Raw genomic sequence first — 23864 nt, 5'->3', positions numbered from 1 at the left:
CGATTCTTCGCAGTGATCTTGACACGTTACTTAAAATCAAAGCAAAAGAAAAAAAAAGTCAATAGCGATAAGTTAGAAATTAATCCTATTAATAAAAATATACTCAAGCTAGTTTTATATCTCTTTCAAGAAAAAAAAGAAATTATAATTTATCTTAAATATATGTCAATAAAATAAATTTATTTCAACATATAACTAAAATATTTTACTATTTATAATAATGATATTTTAATTTATTAAATTAATTTCAAATTCTACTTGAGTTGTATTTTCATATTGTTATATTTTAATTTTTTTTCATAATGTTGAATAAACGAACATTAGCAAAAACTTTAAAATATTTAAATAACTTATCACTATATAATGCGGTAATAAAAATCTAAGACTTTTTTATTCACAAGCCGACTGTAGTTTCGTTTGTATTTAATTTTAATTAAGTATTTTATCATTAATAATGCATTTAATAACATTATATTATTTTTTAATATTATTGACACTTTTACATTAATGTATATATGTATACACATTTAATTAACCCAGTTTTCCTAATGTACTAAAATAAACTGTTGGAAAATTTTAAAAATACAGATAATAATTTTATTTAACCGCGAAAAAATTATTTACCATTTTATTGATGATCAAAAAATCTTTTGTTTACATCTTAAGAACATAACAAGTGTAAAGGAAAAAAAAAATGAATAATATAAGTCCAAATGTCTTGGAAAGGAAAGAAAAACAATAAATTAATTAATTAAGAAAAAAAAGAGAATTAGGTTTACGCAGTAGATTAATACAGATGCTGACATCAATATTATATTCTGCCTCAAATTAAGAATATATTAATAATCACTTTTCTTATTCCTGAACTATTATTATTACAATACTTGTTTCATTTCTTTTTTTTTTAATCCTTATTTCGTGTAGATTAACTCTCTTTGTTCATTAATCGCGATCGACGCACATTTTTTGACACCAATATTGAATGTTCGTTAAATTCACTTAGTTTCTTGATAATTTCCGGTAACGACATTATTATTATTATATAAATTATGTATTATTATTATTATTATTTATGTATGTGACTCGGTTAATGGTCGCTCATTTTATATTTACGGCACCGAGATCAATGGCGTTAACGTATTTTAGTTTTATCTTGTTGGATGGTATTTTTATTTATAGCGGCTTGCTGATAAAATTTAGCCAAAGTTTAAAATAATTCATTGCCTAGACAAAACCTTATGTGGCATAACAGTCTTTTTAATAATACAGTCTAAAACAATGATTCCATAAAATCCACAAAGCGTGGTGAAACACTCATGGTATATAATTAGTAACATAAAATAGTTATCATTATTTGTTCATTTTATTATTATTAATATTTTTTTTTAATCTCAACAAGAAATCAAACCAACTTCTTATTGTTATTTTTCACAATATTTTTCTTTTAAATAAATGACAATGTTTTCTTGTATTTTTGTTAAACGAGTGATAAAATGTATCATTTAATCGATAATAAAGGACAATGTGTGACGTTTAATAATTATCACACAATTTATTCCAATAAAATATCAAAAAATGAAACTTTTCAATTTTAGTCGTCATACCACAATTATTTAAAATTAAATTGTTTCTATCTGCTACTGACTTCCAATACACTGTTGTTTTTAAAAAAAATCTTTTTTTTTCATTTATCCAATTTAATAGTAGTAATTAATCATGTACAACAGCTGAAGCCTGCTGAAGTCGTTCTAATTCTTCAAGTGACAAGACATTTGTTTGACCAAGCTCTGGTAACTTTCCAGCTCTAGCTTTAGCAAGAAGCTCAGGACTAAACCATCGAGCCAGTTGATTAGACGTAGGTGATAGACTTCCTCCATTGCTTCCTGATGATGTTTGTCTACCCATTGGTATATTAATTGGTTGTTGTTGAGGTCGTATTACTCTACCATCTAATTTAAAAAAAAAAATTACATTCTATAAGAACATGTATGAGATATTGATATAGTGGTATAAGAGTATTGATACAATTATACAGAGGAACATTATTAATTAAATGAGGATTACAAAGGATATACTCAGCAGGTAGAAAGGATTATTTAATAAACCATTAAATGTGTAATCATGATAATTTTTGACGGCCACTGCAAAGGATTTGTTTTCGCAGGACCAAGGAATCTAGAAATGTGGACTTGGATTAACAATACCAGTAAAATTGGTAAAGTAAAATTAAGGAAGAAAAGAAATATCAGTTTAATAAAAATTACCTGTTCGATTAGTGTTGTAATTTTGGTTTAAAACAAGTTGAACCTGAGAATTAACATTACGTTGCGATTGTTGTTGATGTTGTATATTTACATATTGTGATTGCACTTGTTGTGCTTCAGTCAGATTATTTATAGGATCTGATCTTTGGGTCATAGCAGGATTTCGTATCGCATTATATTTAGGAACTCTTTGAAGTGAAAGTGATGTAGACATTGTGTGGTTTGGTCGCGTAGTATTTCCATAAACATTTGGAGTTAATCGTTGAGATGGAGGAGATTGTTGTTGTTGTTGTGGTTGTTGAGGATAATTAACTGGATTACCATATTGGAATTGATTAGTAGCACCACCTTTCACAATGGGTCGCCCTAAATAAATTAATTTTATTAAATAATCTGTATTGTTAAGAGAATAAGGAAAATTTTGTTCCAGCCATATCTATATGATAGAATAAGTTAATGTTATTAAATTTGGTATCGTTAGAAAGACCTTGACTAGGATTTGTGTTTTTTTGGTTTAAACTCTTTTTTATTACCAAGTATCGAGATGAATAAATTTATCTATATCATTCGAATCACATTAAAATTACGCGGAAAACGGACAATCGTATTTACTTTCTTCAAATAAATTAATATTTTAATAATTCTATCACTGAATATATGTAATTGTTATATATATAATTAAGAGTAAATAAGCAAAATTTAGTCTACGTCATGTCTTCTATGATTATAAAAATTAATCAGATTTAATTTGGTATCAGTGAAAAAAAAATATATTTGACCGTGTGTAGATTTTTTGTCAAGAATCCCATGATTATACAATCATCGAAACCAATAAGCTTGCGAGTTAATAATGAGATTTGTCTAATTAAATTTCAATAATAATCGAAATAAACAAAAGATTCGACAGTTTAAATCATGTTTTATAAATTTGATAGTAATACTCTGGCAGTCACGTAGTGACTGTAGGTTGCTTGTTAATATTAAATAAAGTAAAAACTTTTTTTCAATACCTGGATGCTTATTGACAGGTTGGTTTGTCCAAGGAACTTGTTGATTAGGTTGAGTCCGCATTGTATTTTGTTGCCGTGAAAGAACTCCCTGAGCTTGAGCAATTATTTGTACTGCTGATTGCATCTGCTGCATTTGATTTGCTTGACTTTGAGATACCATTTTAAAATTTTCAACAGTTCCTATACCATGGAAAATATAACAGTTTAGTTGCATTTACTAAAAATTATTATTTTATCTTATATTGCAAACTCTAATAGCAGTCGTTTGTTGATATTTTTTTTTTTTTTCTTTTTGCATTAAAAATAAAATTATATCTATTGATAAGCTAAAGCCATGCATAGTAAATAGACGGAAATGAAAAAGAATTGTAATAAAGTAAAGAAAAAAGTATTTGGTGTATTAATAGTGTTTTTTTTATTGTAAAAAAAAAAAAAATAGTTAACATATGCGTTATTAATTGTACGTGTGATTAATTTATGTGTGAAATTTTTTGTTTCATACGCATAAGTAATAGCATTATGTTTATTTTGAGAGAATGATATTTCAATTCATTCTTACACATAAGAGTAGCAACTATGCAATAGTAATCAGCTACGGAAGGAATAAAGCAATAGTGAAATAAAAAGAAATAAAAAAAAATATGAAGCAGCAAAAGCAGTACAATAGTCATGCTTACTTCGTAAGAGTTATAATAAATCAAAAAAAATATGAAAAGAAAAAAAAACAATGTTTATGTTACATTATAACAATTAAATGTTTGAAAAAATAGTAATTATACAGAAATGAAGCTCCGCTTATTTAAATCTGTAAAAATAATTATTTGTTAATTTTTCAACTTTTTTTTATTGATTCAAATAATCTGAGAAAAAAAATTAAACTTCTTAAATTATAGAAAAATTTTTTGATACTAAAAATTTATGAAGCTTCACTTATGTATAGTTACCATAACATCGATACGCGCAAACATAAATAATTATGGCAACAAGTAATAGCTTATATTTCTAATTTGACTCGATATTATCCAAAACACTCGTAACTTTTTCAATAAATTTTTCGTTATTAACGATTACATGATCTTTAGATTGTACATTAGTTTGTACAGTTAAATTTTCTTCATTGTTATTAAAAAAATTATTAATACCAATATTATCATTGTCTGAATCGACTGTCTTAAGTGTCTCCAATGTTTTTTCAGATATTAAATTATCGAAAGATTTTAATACTTCAACAGAAGAAGTTTTATTTTTTTCTACTAATAAACCGTTTATATAATTATGTTTATTTTTTTTTTCAACTAAATTATTTTCCGACTCTATAATTATTGAGTTATTATTTTCTTCATTATGATTATTTTTATTTTTTAAATCTGTTAAAATTTCAGTAGAATCAACTACTGGAACAGAAGCAACTATATATTTTTCTATCAAAGAAATATTCATAACATTACCACTCGAGTTTTCTTCGTCTAAATCATTTTCCGATTCTAAAATAATTACACTATCATTTTTTGTATCATAATTACTGTTTTTCTCGCGATTTGGTGAATCTATTAAACTATCAGAAGAATTAACTACTTGAACAGAAGCAACTATATATTTTTCTATCAAAGAAATATTCATAATATTTTCATTCGACTTTTCTTCATCTAATTCATTTTCCGATTCTATAATAATTACACTATCATTTTTTGTATCATAATTATTATTTTTTTCACGATTTTTTAAATCTGTTAAGCTATCAGAAGAATCAATATTTTTAACAGAAGAAATTTTATCTTTACCTATCAACAAATTATTATTTTTTTTGTTTTCTTTATCTAAATCATTTTCAGACTCTATAATCTCTACATTATTATTTTTTTTATCATGATTATCTTTATCCCCGATATTTTTAAAATCTGAATCTGAGATTTTATTATTTTTACGTGCGTTACAATTACTATTATTATTATTATTTTGTATTTTGCAAGCAGATGAATTAGAAGCTTTAGATATAATTTTTTCAACAATAATATCCGCACCATCTGGTTCCTTTTCGGCCGTCATTTTTCGCAATACGGAGGTTGGTGTAAAAGCAAGTGGTGTTGGACTCATTATTTGCTTTGATGGTGAATTTATAGGGCTTGTGATACGCTGCTGTTGTTGCTGATGTTCTTGTCGCTTACGATAATTCTCACGTTGTTCCTCCAATTTAGTCTTGATTAATGCACTTTGCATCATGGATTGTGGGTGCATTATAAGATCACGAGGCGAAGGCGCTCTGTGTGGAATCACTGTCAAAATGATAAATCAACACGGTAACAAAAAAAAAAAAAAAAAAAAAAGTATAAATAAATTTTACCAACGATCAAATTATTTAAAATATTATAAATATTATTCATCGTGAATAATAATACTCGGATATAATTTTTTTACCTGAATGCTGCATTGATAAAATATTAGGGGTGGATACTAAATTTGATGGTATTATCGAGGGCGGACATAAAGCTGCATTCCCGACATACAATTGTTTTACTTAAATTAATTTATATTTTAATAGCAACATTCAAACCAAAATAATAGAGATATCAAAAAAATTAAAGTGTCCCATAATAATACAATCATTCAATGAAAATTAAAAAAAAAATAAAATACTTCAAACAATTCAAAATTTTAAAAAATTAAAACAAATATTCTCTTATCACATGACTCATTTTAATTAACAAAAAAATTTAGTCAATAAATTTATCTTACCGTTGTTCATCGGAGAAGGAATTCTTTGTTGCTGATGTTGTTGTTGCTGCTGATATAGTAACTGTTGAATCATTGAATCATGTGGAACACCTGGTCCAGGATGAGGACTCACAGTACGTGAAGTAGTGTTACCGAACATTTTTAAAATATTCATCAAAAGTTCACGATGACGATGTTGCATCGCTGGGTTCTATAAACAGAATTATTATTTCAATATAAATATTAAAGTATGGATATTTGATTGATAACAATTATTATTTTTTTTTAATTTATTAACAAAATAAAACCTGAAGCTGTTGTACTAAATGTTGTCGAGTAATTTCACCCTGTTGAAGTCCCTGAATAATAGCTTGAGCTTCAGGACGTTGTAAAAGTTCACGACTGGACGGTACATTGTTGACTAACATCTGCATGTCTTGAGGAATTGGGCTTACTCCAACCATTCTCTGGGTGCCCATCATCATTGACAACATATCAGTTTGCTGTTGTTGGCGTTGCTTGTGTTGTTGTTGTTGCTGTTGCTGCTGCTGTTGTTGTTGCTGCTGCTGCTGCTGCTGTAAAAAATAATAAATTCATAAAGATTAAATCATAAAATCAAGTAATTTAAGTTGAATTAAATTTTAATTGTTCAACAAACCTGTTGTATTCTCAGTACTTTAAGCAAATTTTCATGTTGCATTTGAGCTTGATGAGCATGCTGAGTAGGACCTAATGGACCAACGTGATCAAATGTAGTAGGATGAGGTTGTTCGGGTACTAATGATTGATGAGATGGAACTTGAATTGGTGGTTGAGGTTGTTGATTTTTTAACAATTGCATCAGAGTAATAGGATGACCTTTTGGTGGATTAAGTCCATTTGCAGCAGGTACAGCTTGGCCTCCAGACACTTGAGCAAGAAGTTTTTTAAATGCAGAGAGATCTTCGTCCGTTTTGTTAACTCTTTGTTGTTCAACATGATGTACATGCGGTGGTACACCTCCTCTCATACGAGCTTCTAATTCTTCTAAACTATGCATTACTTTACCCCCAACTTCTGCAACGAAATAAAATTATTTTTAATTATCCATTAAGTGTTAAGAAAATTATAACAACAACAAAATAATTTATTCTTACCCATATCTTTGACAGATGGATTTTTCAACATCTGTATCATGTTAACGGCAGTATCACCTTGACCATTTTGATTAGATTTATTACCACGTTGCAACATTTCGAGAAGTTTAACTTCAGTAGCTGACGGTGCATTGTTGACATTAGTTGAATTAGCTGGAGAGATAGGTGCAAAATAAGCATTTGACTCATTAACAGATGGTACTTGAATGTTGGGCTCAGTGATGTCACTAAGTAAATTATTGAGAAGTTCATCTTGAATGGAAGGTCTACGACTATCTTCCTGTAAAAGTGGACTCTCTCTTTTAAACCATTGACTAAAACGTGATCCACTACCACTGTTTGCACCAACGCCATTGGTCAGCAATCCAGAAACACCAGGAACATTATCCGATTTGAGAAAATCATCAAGATTAAAGCCTAAGCTATCTGCTTCACGATTTTTACCAGTTTCAGATCGTTCTACACTTTCACGATTTATACTGGATTCAGTACTTATACTGTTACTAGTCTCAGATTGTACTTTTTCGTTAGCTGCCTCATTTTCTGGTTTTTCGAGAATCGGAGAATGCGGCGCAGGTAAAGGATTAATTGGTTGATCAATAGCAGTTGGTGTACTACGTCCTTTCGGGCCAGCCGAACTTTCACTTGATTTTTCATCCTTTTCATTAACAAGTTTTTTGCCACGTTTCTTTTGTGCTGGTGATGTTTTCTTCGACTTTACATTCTTTTCTTCAGGAGGATCATCAAATCCACGTAGCTCAATAGTATCATGTTGTGAAATTGGACCAGAACTAAACCATTCTGGCTCTTCTATTTCACGTGAATCGTGACTATGCATTTTTCTTCGATCTGATCCATACTTTCGATCTCTACCACCTCGATCCTTATCACGATCCATTACATGACTACGATCATTCCTTGAATCTGAACCACGATCACGGTTATCTCGATCACCAAAGTCTCGGCCAAACGATCTTCTTTCATAGCGTTCATTGCGATCATCCCTGTCACGAATATTGTCTCGATCACGTAAATTTTCACGTTCTCTACCTGAATCTCGATTATCACGATCACGCGTTGAATTACCGCCACTTCGATAACTGAAGTCCGAACGATCAGGCTCCATCTTTTCATTTTCTGGTCTAAAGTCCCACATGTCTCGTGTTAACAAACGCCCGCTACCTATACGACGAACTGGCTCGCGATGAGCAACTTCGGTTTTTCCAATAGGACTTTCTGGACGACGAGACGTTGGTTGAGTAACGTTTACAAAACATCCTGAGTTGAAACTTCTTCGTTGAGGACTTAAGATTATACCGTCTTGTTCCTTACGAATTCGTTCTCGAGGATCTCCACTTCGACGCTTATTATTCTGCGACTCAACAACTTGATCTCCTCTACCACCAGCTCTTTGTTCTTCTTCAGGTGGCGTCTCGCTACGTTTCCTATCCAAGTGCCAACGTTCTGGATCCCATACACCACGTGAACTAGATAACAAACACCAGTTTTTTTTTTTTTTTTTTTTTCATTACGCAAAACAGTTTAATTTAGTCAATATAAAATTTTAATTAAGTAAACTTACTTATTATAAGCAGCGTCCAAACATTCAGGTCGACGTTTAGACAATGGTAATCCCTTAATAACCATAAGTTCTTCCTGTATAACAAGAAAAAAAAAAATCAAGGTCAGTCTGACTATTAAGATTTAATATAGATAAAATAAACCAGAGAATAAGAATAATGGTATAAACATATATACCCTTGTGTATTGAAACTGAGGTCTTGCTTTTCCTACTTCAACAATACAAGAATCGGTCACCTCTCCGGCAACCGCAATGGATATAATTGCTTCGTCTTCTATATTATAATAAAACAAATAAATAAGTATATAAATACAAATGTAAATATGAATAACTAAAGAATTTGAAATAGTGATAAAAATACTCAAGTGAATAGGATTCGGAATTATTTAACCTCAAGTAATTACTTACGAATATAATATTGATTATCAGGATCAATATATTGTCGACAAAATAATTTACATTTAGTTGCTGCGAAAAATGATTTATCATCAAAATTCGAACAATTCGTTGAATCTAAAGCCGATAATTTGCGCTTACGACGACGACGCTTTTTAATAATCGGCTCATGTAATTCTATTATATTTAATTTCATGATGATTTCAACTTTTTATATTATATATGTATATGTATATAATTATAAATATAAAAAATTTATTTAAAAATTGACGTTTCAAAGAAATTAAATTATTATTGAAAATAATAATCTATTGATCAATAGAATTAAGAATAAAGCAAATGATTAGGAAGCGTGAAGCCTCGTGGCTTTATAACGCTTGGATTCTTTTTTTTCTGTTAAATTAATTATTAATATTGCGAATAGATAATTTTCAAAAAAAATTTATAATAATTTTTATAAAATAATTGATAGAAAAAATAAATTTAATAAAATTTTACAAATCACTAAGTAAAATTGTAATGGAAAAAAAAATTTTCAGTTATAATAAGAAGTTAAGAATTAAGATACACAAAACTAACAACTTGCTCACTCAACAACCCAACGATAACTGAAAACTGAAATGAACAAAACTAATGTTCGCGGGAAAGACGGAACTTTTTTTTTTTTACATTTCCGAATCACCAATCGGACACCTAAATTATGGCACGTGACTGCAAGTCACCATTACTTCTAATATACTTTAGGTCGCATATGAATTTTGTTTACGAAAGACGAAGAAAAATAAATTCTCGGAAATACTCTAGCATTAAAAGTTGTATTAATATAAAAATATCTTCAGAATTCAAAATTAAATATTTTACAAATTGTGCTACTAATCTTAAAAATAAGATATTTTATTTTAAAGAAAATTTTTTAATTTTAAATTTTTGATTTTACTATAATTTTTTTGTAGTAATTCATTTATTAATTATGGCGTGAATTATAATTACTATTTATAAATACTTTTACAGTCTAAATTTTACGCAATTAATTTTTTAATTATGTATAACTACAAAAGTTCAATTAATTTATTGTCATTACTTTATCTGATACCAATAATAAATTCAATTAAAAGTATGTATATTAAAATTAAAAGTAAATAATTGATTTCTCAAATTATAATGTATACTTATAAAAGTACAAGTTGAATAAATTTATGATCTTAAAGTTAACAGACAATTAACAATCTTCGGATTTTATTATCAACAAATGAATTACAAAAAAATAAAAACTGAAAATGTGCTTATGTAGAAAATTAAAAAAGCTGTAGGTGCGATTTTTTTTTATAATTTAGTTTTAAAATCAGTCCAAAAATTATTAGACTTTGGCTAACTTCAGTGTCAAAATAAATTTTTATTATTCACCTTTCATTTGATAAAAAAAATGTACATTTGGTAAAAAAAAAAGATCGGAACGGTTTTTGCGAAACGAAAATAAAAAAACAAAATGAATTTTGAGCCAAAAATTGCAGGCCACCCCTAACTACCCCTTAACAATTCAAACTACGTAAATTTTTTTCCTTTTCGTTGCGTGAAAAACGTTCCGATCTTTAGGTACATAAAAAAAATTATCATAAATTATTATTAACTCAAAATAAAATGATTACCAATAAATATTAATTTAGTAACAAACACAACAGCAAAGAATATTTACTAATAATTTAAATAAAAGAATTTTGTTAAAAAAAAGTAAATACAGTAGGCCTTCGTTATAAGACTATTAGTTTCTCTCTCAAACCATCGCGATACCTGATTTTCAAAAAGACAGCAAAACAGTCTTATAACGAGGTCCGAATGTATAACAATTGCCGTAAATTACTTTGATGTGAAAAAAAAGTACCTGTATATTATAGTATATAGATTATAGAGAGCGAAATCAAAAGAGAGGTTAATTTACAGCTATACAATTTGAGCATTAGTAAATTATATAAAATGAAAGCCTTATGATTGATGCTCTCTTTTTTTTAAATATTTAAATATAGCGATATGACAATCACTCGTTATTAAATAGCCCATGAATTTTTAAATCTATAAAATAAATAAAAATTAAATATAAAATATTAAAATATACCTTCATTTTTAGTGTCAGGCTCTTCAGGCCTGTCACTAGATACAGACTCAACAGACATTATCGTAAATCTTCAGCACGTTGTTTTACTTGATATAAATTAAAATTTAACCCTTTATTTTCCGCGCACACTCGTATTTTTCGTCAGTTCCTCAATATTTTTTGTTTTTGTCGATTTTTTATGTCATATACACATATATGGATGCAAGTCACATGAAAAATCCGTAAAATTTTCAACGTATTTTTGTGCCTTCTAGGCCACAATTATCAACGTACATAAGTTTGTAATACATATAGTTTTTTTTTATATCTACCTATTTTTTTTTTTTTTTTTTTTTTTTTTTATTACCGTTTAATATCACAGACTTCTTTCTCTCGTCTCTTATTGAAGTGTCGAAATAGTTAATAATTTCATTAAAATAAATGAAAAGAAAATAATAAAAAAAAATTAAATTAAACGTTAATAGTGTTAACTAAAATATTGTCTATTCACAGAAAAATTAATTTCTTTTTTCACACTCGTCACTGAAAGTTTATTAGTCGATTGATTGCAAATATCTTGTCCGGTTAGAGCCAACGAAAAAAAAAAAAAAAAAGAAAAAATGTGTCGAAATATTAAATATACCAGATGATGTGTAGAAATAAGAGTGTGATATTTTGTATCACAAAACTAAGTAATTACACATATTTGAATAATAAAAAGTATTTTCTTTACGTATATATAATACACACAACACGACACTACCCGTCACTTAATACGTTCAACGTGAGAGAAATGAAAAAGAGAATGATGACAAAAAAAAAAAAAAAAAAAAAAAAAACAATATATGTAGCGATATGAGTAAATGAGGAAAAAAGAGTGTTTACGTATTAACAGAGAGAAAATAGAGGAGTTTCATGCGCGGCAACGCGGACTGTAGATGGGTCCTAACGCTTTGGCACGATTTTCGATACACGCGTTGCCGATAATAATCATCTCGTTTTATTCGGCTAATCAACACAAATATTATTTACTATTACTTTATTTACCATAATTAATATTACACACATACAATATTTTAGTTTAATGCTACGCAAAAATATAAAATGGCGCACGGTCCCCACTTCCGCCGCTTCTTGTTTCGTTTCGTGCAGTGCCTCCTGGATCAACACACTATACTACTAAATTACAACACACATACATACCGATTATTGCTGTACGTACATATATACCGGAATATAGATATATACGTATGTTTAACAAATCTAATACATTCTTACTTAGCCAATAAATGAAATAAGAACAAAAAACAACCGAAAGGACATCTTTACTTTGGATTATTCTGGCATCACATGTTTTCTCATGAGAAATCAACAAGCGCGCCATCTACTTTATTATTTTACCGCGAGTTTATTATTAATTCAAATGACAGTGAATGTGGCAGACATCAGAAAAATTTTAAATTATAAATAAATAGAGTAAATAATTAAAAAAATAATATTTATAAAAAATGCACTTGTTAATTGGAAAATTTTTTAAATGCGCATATTTTTTAAATTTTATTTTATTAATTATTTTCTTTATTTGTTAATAATTTTAAATTTGTCTAATGTCTGCTGCATTCACACTCATTATTCAAATAAATTATTGTATCCCAAGTAGCAGACTTGGTTTTGTGACATCTATAAGATAGAAGTTTGAGGCTGTTTTTGATGAGTATGTGTAGCTGATAAATGGCAATTTTTTAAATTTTATAATAAATGAACAAAATGTAATTAGAGTAAAAATTAGAAAATCGGTATTTAAACAAATGAAAAATCAGTACGCGCTTTTTTAAAAATTTCATTATTTTAATTAATTTATTTATTTATTTATGTAAAATTTATAAATTGTCTCATGTCTGCTACATTTACACTCATTGTTTTTGACCTATCGATAAAATATCAAAATGTTGACAAACCGATCAGAAATTTATATCACTGAAAAAATATCTGCTTAGGACCTGACACAAGTGATGACAAAAAGTAAATTACAGATAATAGTAAAATAAATCATCTAAATGATTTTTAAATTGAAATGATTTTTTTAGGACGGAGAAAAAGACACAAATTTTCTATCCACTAGACCAATGCCTGTATGTCTTATTTTTATATAAAAATAACTTGGCTTTGAGGCAAAGAAAAATTTGTCTTTTCTTTTCAAAAGACATCTTAAAGTTGTTCTGCGCTACTTGGGATTTGATTGAGAATAGCCGACAATCGAAGTTTTTTTAAGCAAATTAAATCTTATTTAAAATTACACACATGAAAATTTTGTAAAATCCTCTCTATATATTAAAATTTTTTTTTTTTTTTTTTATAATACTATTGAATTTGTTTATTCAAAAATAATTTCATCTATTAATACATATTTGTACAAAAATAATTACATTTTGAATAAAAATGACAATGCATCAGTATTTTGTCATTAAAAAAAACGACAATATACAAATTTACTATACATATTTATTGTTAATTATTACAAAAATATTGCTCTTCTTCTTTTTGAATGTCGGTAGTTGAAAGTTGTTATGTTTAAAAATTTGTATATAAACATTTTATTAAAATATAAGTGAATTATTTCGTTTAGTAATTAATGAGATACGTTATGAATTAATTTTTATTGAATTAGACTATTTTTCAAATTTTTGTATCTCTTGAATTTTTAAATAAACTTCTAAGTAAATAAAATTCTAAACAGATAACTCTTATTTAGACTGTTAAAATGACAAATGAAAAGCTAATTGTTATTTATTAATTTCTTGATGATGAAAAGTGTAAATAAACAAAAATATCTATAAAATAAGTTTCTTATCTTTGCGAACGTATAATTATCTGTTTGAATAAATCTCTATTACGATTAACAATGTTGTTATGACAGATAAATTAAATGCAGACAGAAAAAGTTTACAAAGACAAATTTATTTTCATTGTTTGATATTTCATTTTACTTGTTTTTTTTTCTTTTTAGGTAAGAGTTTTTTTTAAGAAAAAAAGTAGATCCATCTATTGTTTTCTTCACCACTCGAGAACTCCAGGGATATATTTATCAATTAACTGTTCATAGTAAGGCCAAAGTTTTTCGATATCTGGTATTTTTTCACTCTTTGTATACAGGTCGTGTTTGCTATTAAAAGAAAAAATAATTTAATCCAAATAATGCTTGAAAATATACAATATTATTATTAACGGAATAAAGATGTGTTAATAAAAAAAGAAAAAAAAAACATACTTGAATTCTCTTATCCATTTGAGCATTTTATGGTCCTTATCAGTGCAGAAATAAGCGTAGTCTCCGCAAGCATGCCATGGATAAAATGAGTGGTATCGTATCATAGCTAATCCTTCATCTGGTAGTGTACTGTTATTATGTTTAAGAACACGATATAAATATTCATCGTGTCCCCAAGACATCATCAGATTATCAATACCACATTTAGCCTTATACATACCCAATTTTGTACTGCAAAAAAAAGTAATTATTAATATCAATAATTAATAATACTACATATTAAAAAATATGTTAAATAAATCACACATACTTGTAGCGTTTGTCATTGCCATCTGGATTATTGTCAAAACTTGTATCTCTGTAAACAATTGAATCTGCCCAAGCACAACCAACAGGAAATGTGTCACCAACAACAGCCCATTGTGGCTCACCATAAAATGCCATCACCTGTATTAATTTAATTATATTTATAATTAATTTAAATATAATTTTTTCTTAAGTAATTATCATAATTATTTTAATCTATAGACATATTTTTAAGCTGTATTATTTGTGTATTATGATTATTTTTAGATCCAAAGACATTTTTTAAAGTGAATCAATAACGAATTTTTTAATCATGATGTCATAAGTTAAATATATTTACACAGCATTGTAAATTTCTTTGAAATTATTTGATTTTTATATTGATGGTTAATTATAAAAATTTAGATTCTCTGATTAAAAAAAAAAGGTTTAACCCATGCTAAGTGTATATCTATATATTCTTCGATTTAAATTGTTTTAAATCATTTCAAATTGTTCTGGATAATTTCAAACAATTTTTCTTCATCAGGGTTCGTCTTTTTATCGTCAGCCTCAATAGAATAATTAAAATAATTGTTTAAATCTTATCATACCTTGCCTAAATCATGAATTAATCCAGTCAATTGAAACCAATCTAAATCCCGATGTTGTTCTCTGATCGATTCAGCAGTTTGAAAAGCATGAATGATGTTTGGTAATGAAGTATCAGGATCACTTTCATCCACAAGGTCATTTAATTTAATTAAAGCTTCTTTTACAGTCATCTTGAATTTGTCAAATTTAAGCCAATGATTCATACGAGCTGTGACAAAGATGTCTTGTTATCGGCTATAAATTACTGTTAGTCTCTAAACTAATAAATGTATTTAAATGATAAAAGCTAATTTGATTTTTTATTAATAATTAATATTTTTAAAATATCATTAGTAAATAAGATTATATTTTATTATTATATTTATATTAATAAAATTTATAAAAAAATGATAACAATGAGCTAGGATTAGAAAATAATTATTAAATACTAAAATATCTCTGTGATAAAAATATGGTATTTGTTTCGAATAATAAAACATTTTTTTTTTTTTTTGTTTAATGCAACGAATTATTATTGCAAAGCAATATTGTCTACATTAATTCAATCATTTGTTTTTTCACAAATAAACTCATTATTAAATTTTATAAAATTTACAAAAACAAAAAAATCAAACGGTTTTGATTAATGAAATTTTGGAAATGAATTTTTATGTTAATTAAAATACATGATTATTTGGATTTGATAAAAATGCTTGTAATATTTTTTGTGAAAGTTAATATGGAGAAATAATAATACATTGGATTAGTGTTATAATACTTGAGGGAAAAAAAGAGAATAAAACAAAAAAAAGTGATTATAAACTAACATCGTACAAAATCAACAGTCTGGTTAGTATGCATATTTTGATAGGTAGTTCTAACTCTTTCTTTAATTGGATCTGTTGGATCTTCGGAATAATTTCTGAACTGACTCTCCAATTTTCCCGCATACACGGCTTCCGGACGGAGTTTCTCGGACGGGTCGAGAAGAGTAGTTTGAATGTTGTTCGGTCCATGAAACTGAAACAATCATATAATATATATACATTATTTTTAATCATACGATACCTGTGAATTAATTATAACAAATATTAATTAGCTCTCTAGTTTTGTTATAAATTATCTCTATTTATTTAATTTATTGTTTACGATTCAATGTTAACGACTACACGTTATCTTACTGATTCAAGGACTTAAAAATAATCTTTTTTTTTTTGGAAGAAAAAAAAATTTTTACTCCTAAAACTTTATAACCTTGAAATATTTTGCAAAATAAATTAACATTTAAAATTAAGTTTATTAATTTATGGTTGTTCTTACCCTGGTAAGGCTGTTGAGCTGCACGGTAAGTCATTATAGTAAACATGATGATGATTATAATGATGAAATATTCAAGAGAAATCGATAAATTTATATAAAAAATACTTTATAATAAAAAAATATAATTTTATGTATATATATTTATGGGGCGAGAGTGACTTATTGTCAGGGAACCTCTGGCCCCAATATATACAGTTTTTTATTTTCGAGAAGAATTTTCGACGGACTTGTTGAATCTGATAACAAACGCAAAGACTTTTTAGTCCTTGCGCGAAATAAATAACTTGTTATCGATGTATTTAACAACTCAACAAGAGAAGCCGGGAAGCAAAACTTTACTGAGCTCTAGCGTCTACGTGTCTTTACTTTAATACTTTAACCCCACCTAAATTTATTTAACAAATATGTATATATAGGTATACCTATATAAGATACTTTTACTATTACTACTGCGTGGCAAGTCGAGCCCAAGAGATAATCAACGTACAAAGACTTTTCTCCCCTCTTTTACATCATTTACGATAAATTTATATGTACGATCTTTGTTGTAAACATCACATGTGCTCTATTATCTTTCTTTGGTTAACTTCAGTTCATAATATATATGTATGTTGAAATATATTTAAAAAAAAAAATACATATCTATATACACATGTATGAATGTATAGCAAGTGTAAATGACCGTATACACCACGTGCTAAAAACACGACTCTTCTTAAGAAAATATTTTAATATGAGTTCAAGGCAACATATATATATATATATATATATATATAGGTATACAATTTAAAACTCGAAGAAATGAAAAAAGATTTGAATAGTTATCGATAATTATCATTATAAAAAAGTATTATAAGTATTATATTAAAATAAAAATTAGATAATGGACAAGCAAATCGAAACTTGATATATCTGCTTTTCACTGCTCTTTTAATTCTCATAATTGTTGTAATTGGAGATACCATTATGAGGATATTATAAATTACAAAATTTTATAGAACTACTAATAAGTGTTATACTTAGATATTAGTTTTTAATTTATTCTGAAATTGTTTTTTGTAATAAGAAAAAAAAACGTTAGTTAAATTATTACTCCCATTGATACTTCCCTCCCCTATAAAAAAAATCCATGTGGAATTACATCGTAACCCATCGGAATCCATGTAGAAAAATATAAATTTGTGTAAGAATCCATAGGAATTAATATAGGAGTGAATGAATTTATATAAGAATGCATGTAGGAAACTCACATAGGAAACTTTCTGGATTCCCATATAGGAACTTGGATGCATTGGTTTCTTTGTGGGAAATTCATATAAAAATTTGGGTTTCTACATAATTAATTTCTATAGAATTCGGAGTATCTGGATTTCTATGTCTATCGTCGATTGATACGAGTATATGAATCTATGCTGGATTTCTATAGGAAGCTATATGGAAAATCAATCTGAAAACGCCACATGGAATCTAGGCTGGATTCCCATATGGATATTTTTTTGATAGGGTCTTTAATGTCTTGGAGCTTGAAAGAATTGCCTTTATTTAAAATACACTGGTCACAGAAATTAAGGGATAGAAAAAAAATCCGAAATTTTTAGGTGATTTTCAACATGCTGTAACTCGGTGAAAAATGGTCGTATAAAAAATCTAAAAAAAGCAAATTGTAGCCTCAAGTTTCTAGTTTTCAGATCTGGACCTCAAAATTTTTTATCATGTACGGTTCCGGAGTAATCATAAGAAAACCAACGAAAAAAAATTTTCAAAATTTTTGCTGGTCTTTCAATACCTCTATGGGCGACAATAAATTTTTTTGAATAATCCGACTGTCTGACTTTTCTCGGAAATTTTATGCCCTTTAATTTGGTGGCCTTAAAAAGTCTCTACGACGATTTGGCGCCGAGTTATCATTGATCAAAGCAAAAAAGTCCATTTTGGCTTTGATAATCAATAACTCCGGATGTATTGGTCGTACAGAGAATGGAAGCAGGGTTTTGAAAACTGAAAAACATTCTCTATAAGGCAAAATTAGTGGCATTTGATAGAAAAATTTTTTTTAAAGCGATATTGTTTGGTAAAAAACAGGTCAAAATTCACAAATTTAAGGATATTCGGAAATCTTGCTATAACTTTGGATATGAAGGATGAACAAAGAATATCTTCGACTTTTGTTCAACCTCAAAGTGTCCTGAAAAAACCCTGAAAATTTCAAATCGCTGCGATTTTTCTTTCTTAGTGCCCCGAAGCTTTAAATTTATCGATTTTGTCAAAAATCACCATAATTGGTAGTTTCTCGGTTTTTGTTCATTTTTTCGATTTGAAAATGTTTTTTTTACCGATAATCTTCATTTCTTCGATCAAAAAGATCGATTATCGAAAAAAATTGAAAAAAAAAATATTGAAAAAAAATTTTTTTTTTTTTCAAAATTTTTTTTTTCAAAAATTTTTTTTTTTCAAAATTTTTTTTTTTGTTGTATCTGCAATAATTCATCATTGTCAAAAAAAATTCCTAATATTTTTTTTACCGCTGGCATTAGAGTTACCCAAAGGGTATGTTTGTTAAGTTGACATTTGAAACAGATGCAGTTACAGCGGTAAAAAAAATTTTAGGAATTTTTTTTAACAATGATAAATCATTGCAGATACAACAAAAAAAAAAATTTTGAAAAAAAAAAATTTTTTTTCAATATTTTTTTTTTCAATTTTTTTCGATAATCGATCTTTTTGATCGAAGAAATGAAGATTATCGGTAAAAAAAACATTTTCAAATCGAAAAAATGAACAAAAACCGAGAAACTACCAATTATGGTGATTTTTGACAAAATCGATAAATTTAAAGCTTCGGGGCACTAAGAAAGAAAAATCGCAGCGATTTGAAATTTTCAGGGTTTTTTCAGGACACTTTGAGGTTGAACAAAAGTCGAAGATATTCTTTGTTCATCCTTCATATCCAAAGTTATAGCAAGATTTCCGAATATCCTTAAATTTGTGAATTTTGACCTGTTTTTTACCAAACAATATCGCTTTAAAAAAAATTTTTCTATCAAATGCCACTAATTTTGCCTTATAGAGAATGTTTTTCAGTTTTCAAAACCCTGCTTCCATTCTCTGTACGACCAATACATCCGGAGTTATTGATTATCAAAGCCAAAATGGACTTTTTTGCTTTGATCAATGATAACTCGGCGCCAAATCGTCGTAGAGACTTTTTAAGGCCACCAAATTAAAGGGCATAAAATTTCCGAGAAAAGTCAGACAGTCGGATTATTCAAAAAAATTTATTGTCGCCCATAGAGGTATTGAAAGACCAGCAAAAATTTTGAAAATTTTTTTTCGTTGGTTTTCTTATGATTACTCCGGAACCGTACATGATAAAAAATTTTGAGGTCCAGATCTGAAAACTAGAAACTTGAGGCTACAATTTGCTTTTTTTAGATTTTTTATACGACCATTTTTCACCGAGTTACAGCATGTTGAAAATCACCTAAAAATTTCGGATTTTTTTTCTATCCCTTAATTTCTGTGACCAGTGTATAATAAATAAAAACATATGGGTAGTAGGTACTGTTTTTTGCCAATTTTGGACACTTGAAAAATTTAAGTAATGTGATTTCTTAAATCTGTAATGACATAATTAATTTTCTAAATTTTTTCAAAGATACTTGTATCTCACTATTACGAAAGAAGTTTTTGTTTTATACTTTTTCATAAATTAAAAAAAAAGTATTAAATGTCTAAAAATGAAGCAGTAGCCACCAATGGTACTTCTACCCTATTTACAATTTAGTTCAATTTATTTTTGATCATATAGTCGTACTTGATCGAGAAATACTTCTTTAGGTTAAATGTGTTCACAGTAATTGATAAAGTGATTTTCCTTCTGAAAACCAGTAAAGCGATTTTTAAAAAATGATTACTATTTTTAGTTTTTTCTAAAATTTTCGAGATAAAATGATTTAAAAAATGTTCAGTTTCAAAAGTTATAGACATTTGGAGTCGAGCACGTGTTTTGATCAAACTCCTCTTCTATATCTCGAAAATCAATCGTTTTTAATAGATAAAGACTCAATTTATTTATGATTAAAAATATCTATAAAGATTCAGACTATTGAGATTTATCTAAAACTTCATTTTTTTTTTAAGGTCGGTTAAAAAATTTTGACATATTCCTCAAAATTTATGAAAGCCAAAAATTAAGATTCTTTAATACTTTTTTTCGTCATTTATCTGACGCTCGGTTCAAAAAATTTTTTCTCGCCCTAAGAAAATTTTCAATTCACAATTTAAAAAATTTTTTTAGGGCAAGCAAAAATTTTCGTAGGACGAGTAAAAATTTTTGTGCCAAGAAATCCTTTTTTTCTGTGTAGTGAATGAACACGACCAATATACATGAACATTATTCAATTTTTACCAACATAATTTAGATATTAATTATAATTAAGTAAAGAAAATATTCCATTGCTGTTTGGTTGACAGCTTTTAGATCTTCAATTTTAATATTGTTGTATCCTTATACATTAAAAAACTGAAAAATTACGACCCTTCGTTAAGCGTTCATTTATTGGCTCAGTCACCCTGTGACCAATTGTGGTTCTCAACACACTAAGTAAATTTCGGTCAAGGAAAATAACACTCCCGTTGTTATTTTAATAACAAACTTTTCAGAATTCATTCAAAAAAATGTTTTATTTTTAAAACAATTGACCAACATATTCTGAAAGAGTTTGATCAAAAGCATTTTTTATTCTGATTAATGTCAAGATATTTTAATTATCAATTATAAAAAAAAATAAAATAAAATAATCGGTTTAAAGGCTTGATATTATCCAATACTTAAAAATGATTGACGATAAACTGTTAGCTCATAAACATCATTTATTTATTTCCAAACTGACCGCAATAATTGTCATGAAAGTTTACGGAACTCATAAATTTATTAGAGCGAAAAATTAATGTTGTCAATTTCCCGCGATAAAAATTGAAATACTCAAGAAAAAAAAAATAATGAATAGTCATTTTTGTCATATTTTTCAAAGCACGAGTTTCAAAAACAGATGTCGACATTTCGAAATCTAAGGGATTGTTTTTTATTATTCTTGAATAAACGTCTTAATTAAAGCGGACATTAAAAAACACGTGCATGCAAAAAATAATCAAATCTTATAGTCTTGATGAACCATTTCGATTGACCCAAATCGCATTAAAATCAGTCGATTCTTTTAAAAGATAATGTATAATTAAAAACAATTTGTTCATTAAATTTCTAATGGAATAATCTGCAAAATCTTAGACAAAATAGCCCGAAAATCATTCGATCTATTTCTTTCGATAATTATTATCCATTTTTTTAAGAATCATTATCATCAGCGAATTAGGTTTAAATATCTTGTCACTCCAAAATTTCATATTAATCGTAATTCTCTGCTATTTTTGTTGGATATCTCTAAAAGTATGTGAATTGAAAGTTGAAAAGTCAAAAATTTTAAATTCATAACAAACGTTTTTGAACTTTTTGAGCTCGAAAAAAATATAATTAATCATGTTTTCGTGCTTGGAATTACCGTACCCGTAGGGTCAATTTTTTTGAAAGTTATTTTAAATCCAATCAGCTTATCTAAACAAGATTCTTCGCTATCAAAAGAGTTCATAAAACCTATATATGACTGAATTCCGAAATTAATCAGATTTTTAATTTACGAAATATTAAAACAACAAAATTTTTTTAATTATATTTTTTTTTGCATTTTTTTTTTTTTTTTACAAATAACTAGTAAATTATTTATTTAGTCAATATCCACATTTAATTAGATTTAAGTTGAAATAAACTTTTTTTATCACACAAAAAAAAAAAAAAAAAAAAAAAAAAAATCCCTTTTTGATGTTCTGTAATAGTCAGTAGAACTCTTTCGAGTTCTGTTCTGACGAATTCTGACGAAAGAAAGTATTCTTGAGCTCAAAGGTCTTGAAAATCTAATGCTTTAAAGAAAATAGTATTGAGTACAATGAGCTCAAAAACATATTTTTATGAAAATGGATTTTTATTTCTTAATAAAAACACAGTAAATCAAAACTTTCTTCACGTTTTTTCTCCAACAAATTAATATTTTCTAAAAAATATGAGTATAGGTTGCTAGATTATGTATTAATGCATCAGGCCTCGATTCTTTGTTTGTGTTTGTCATAAAAAATCGTGAAATTTTTATCTTATATTTAAATGAAAATTCAAATGATATACTTACAGATAATTTGGATGCCATATTACGTAATATTAATAAAATGCACTCCGAGTAATTGATATCGCGAACTGACACTAATCTCACTAACTGTCGATCTTTTATAAATCCGTCCACTTTACCCTTGACATCGCCAATATCTTAAAGCTTATCATCTTATTGATAAAAAAAAATTTTAATATTTAAAAATTCATAATCTATTTCACCAGTGGAAAAGGAAAATTTCCAAAGCTTTTATCAAATCGATAGAAAGTTTTTTCATGCATAAAATCATCGCGACAATTATTTTAATAATTTTAAATTTCCATCAATTTTATTAAATCTTTGCAGTAATATTTTACTCGCTCTTATTATCATAAATAATGACTTAGTTTTTTATTTTTATATTTTCCTATCATAATATACGATAGTTATATTTTTTAATGGCCTTCAAAACATACAGTTTATTATGACATTTATATATTTAAAACGTACTTAAGCTCTCATAAATTATAATCACAATTTAAGAGTCACCCAAACGTACGTAATATGATTTAATAATCCTTTTAAAATACATTCGTATTATTACAATAGAAGTTGCCTAGCTAAGTCTAACAATAAAAATAAATTATTTGCGTTATAGTAACATTAATGAAATAAGTACTCTTTCTAGATTATATTTATTGTGTTTTAATTCAGTCTATTAGAATCACTCGAGCAACATTTTTTTAATTTTTTTATTTGGCGTGGAAAATGAGTTGATCAAATCAAGCATTTAAATATGTAAATATTTTTATATAATTAATGTATGTAGTTCATATTTTGATATTACAAATTTAAGATATTGAAAATTTAGGCCATCAATATAAATTAATGTATACTCATTAAAAATATGACATTTATTTTTAGTCATATTTCATTTAAAAATATGTGTTTTTAATTTCATATTTTATGTGTACATTTTTCAATTAATGGATGCCATGATAATTTCCTAATGAT

General features: G+C 27.2%; 2 protein-coding genes across 12 annotated transcripts; both read right to left on the bottom strand.

Moving 5' to 3' along the window:
• Positions 1 to 589: 589 nt before the first annotated feature.
• LOC130678418 (eukaryotic translation initiation factor 4E transporter-like) lies at positions 590 to 12340 on the bottom strand. Of its 10 annotated transcripts, XM_057485594.1 has the most exons (12): positions 11211 to 12340; positions 8881 to 8978; positions 8705 to 8778; positions 7123 to 8609; positions 6645 to 7042; positions 6295 to 6561; positions 6008 to 6197; positions 5690 to 5761; positions 5296 to 5547; positions 3275 to 3454; positions 2265 to 2630; positions 591 to 1949 (listed from the first exon to the last, which is right to left on the bottom strand). In XM_057485594.1, exons 1-12 carry the CDS (start codon positions 11266 to 11268, stop codon positions 1711 to 1713), a joined length of 3681 nt encoding a protein of 1226 aa, XP_057341577.1. In that variant the 5' UTR covers positions 11269 to 12340; the 3' UTR covers positions 591 to 1710. The 10 variants fall into 10 exon arrangements, with proteins under 10 accessions (XP_057341576.1, XP_057341577.1, XP_057341575.1 ...); XM_057485592.1 differs by lacking the exons at positions 5690 to 5761; positions 11211 to 12340 and adding an exon at positions 9113 to 9705 and having other exon boundaries at positions 592 to 1949; positions 7123 to 8624; XM_057485593.1 differs by lacking the exons at positions 5296 to 5547; positions 5690 to 5761; positions 11211 to 12340 and adding an exon at positions 9113 to 9706 and having other exon boundaries at positions 590 to 1949; positions 7123 to 8624.
• A 1787-nt stretch (positions 12341 to 14127) lies between these two features.
• On the bottom strand, positions 14128 to 23049 carry LOC130664124 (inositol oxygenase). Of its 2 annotated transcripts, none has more exons than XM_057463891.1 (6): positions 22893 to 23049; positions 16164 to 16356; positions 15357 to 15565; positions 14768 to 14904; positions 14458 to 14688; positions 14128 to 14352 (listed from the first exon to the last, which is right to left on the bottom strand). In XM_057463891.1, exons 1-6 carry the CDS (start codon positions 22908 to 22910, stop codon positions 14244 to 14246), a joined length of 897 nt encoding a protein of 298 aa, XP_057319874.1. In that variant the 5' UTR covers positions 22911 to 23049; the 3' UTR covers positions 14128 to 14243. The 2 variants fall into 2 exon arrangements, with proteins under 2 accessions (XP_057319874.1, XP_057319875.1); XM_057463892.1 differs by lacking the exon at positions 22893 to 23049 and adding an exon at positions 16657 to 17010.
• Between the last annotated feature and the right edge of the window lie 815 nt (positions 23050 to 23864).

This window comes from Microplitis mediator, chromosome 2 (assembly GCF_029852145.1).
Source record: "Microplitis mediator isolate UGA2020A chromosome 2, iyMicMedi2.1, whole genome shotgun sequence".
Lineage (NCBI taxonomy): Eukaryota > Metazoa > Arthropoda > Insecta > Hymenoptera > Braconidae > Microplitis > Microplitis mediator.
This window is presented reverse-complemented; position numbering and strand designations above follow the sequence as displayed.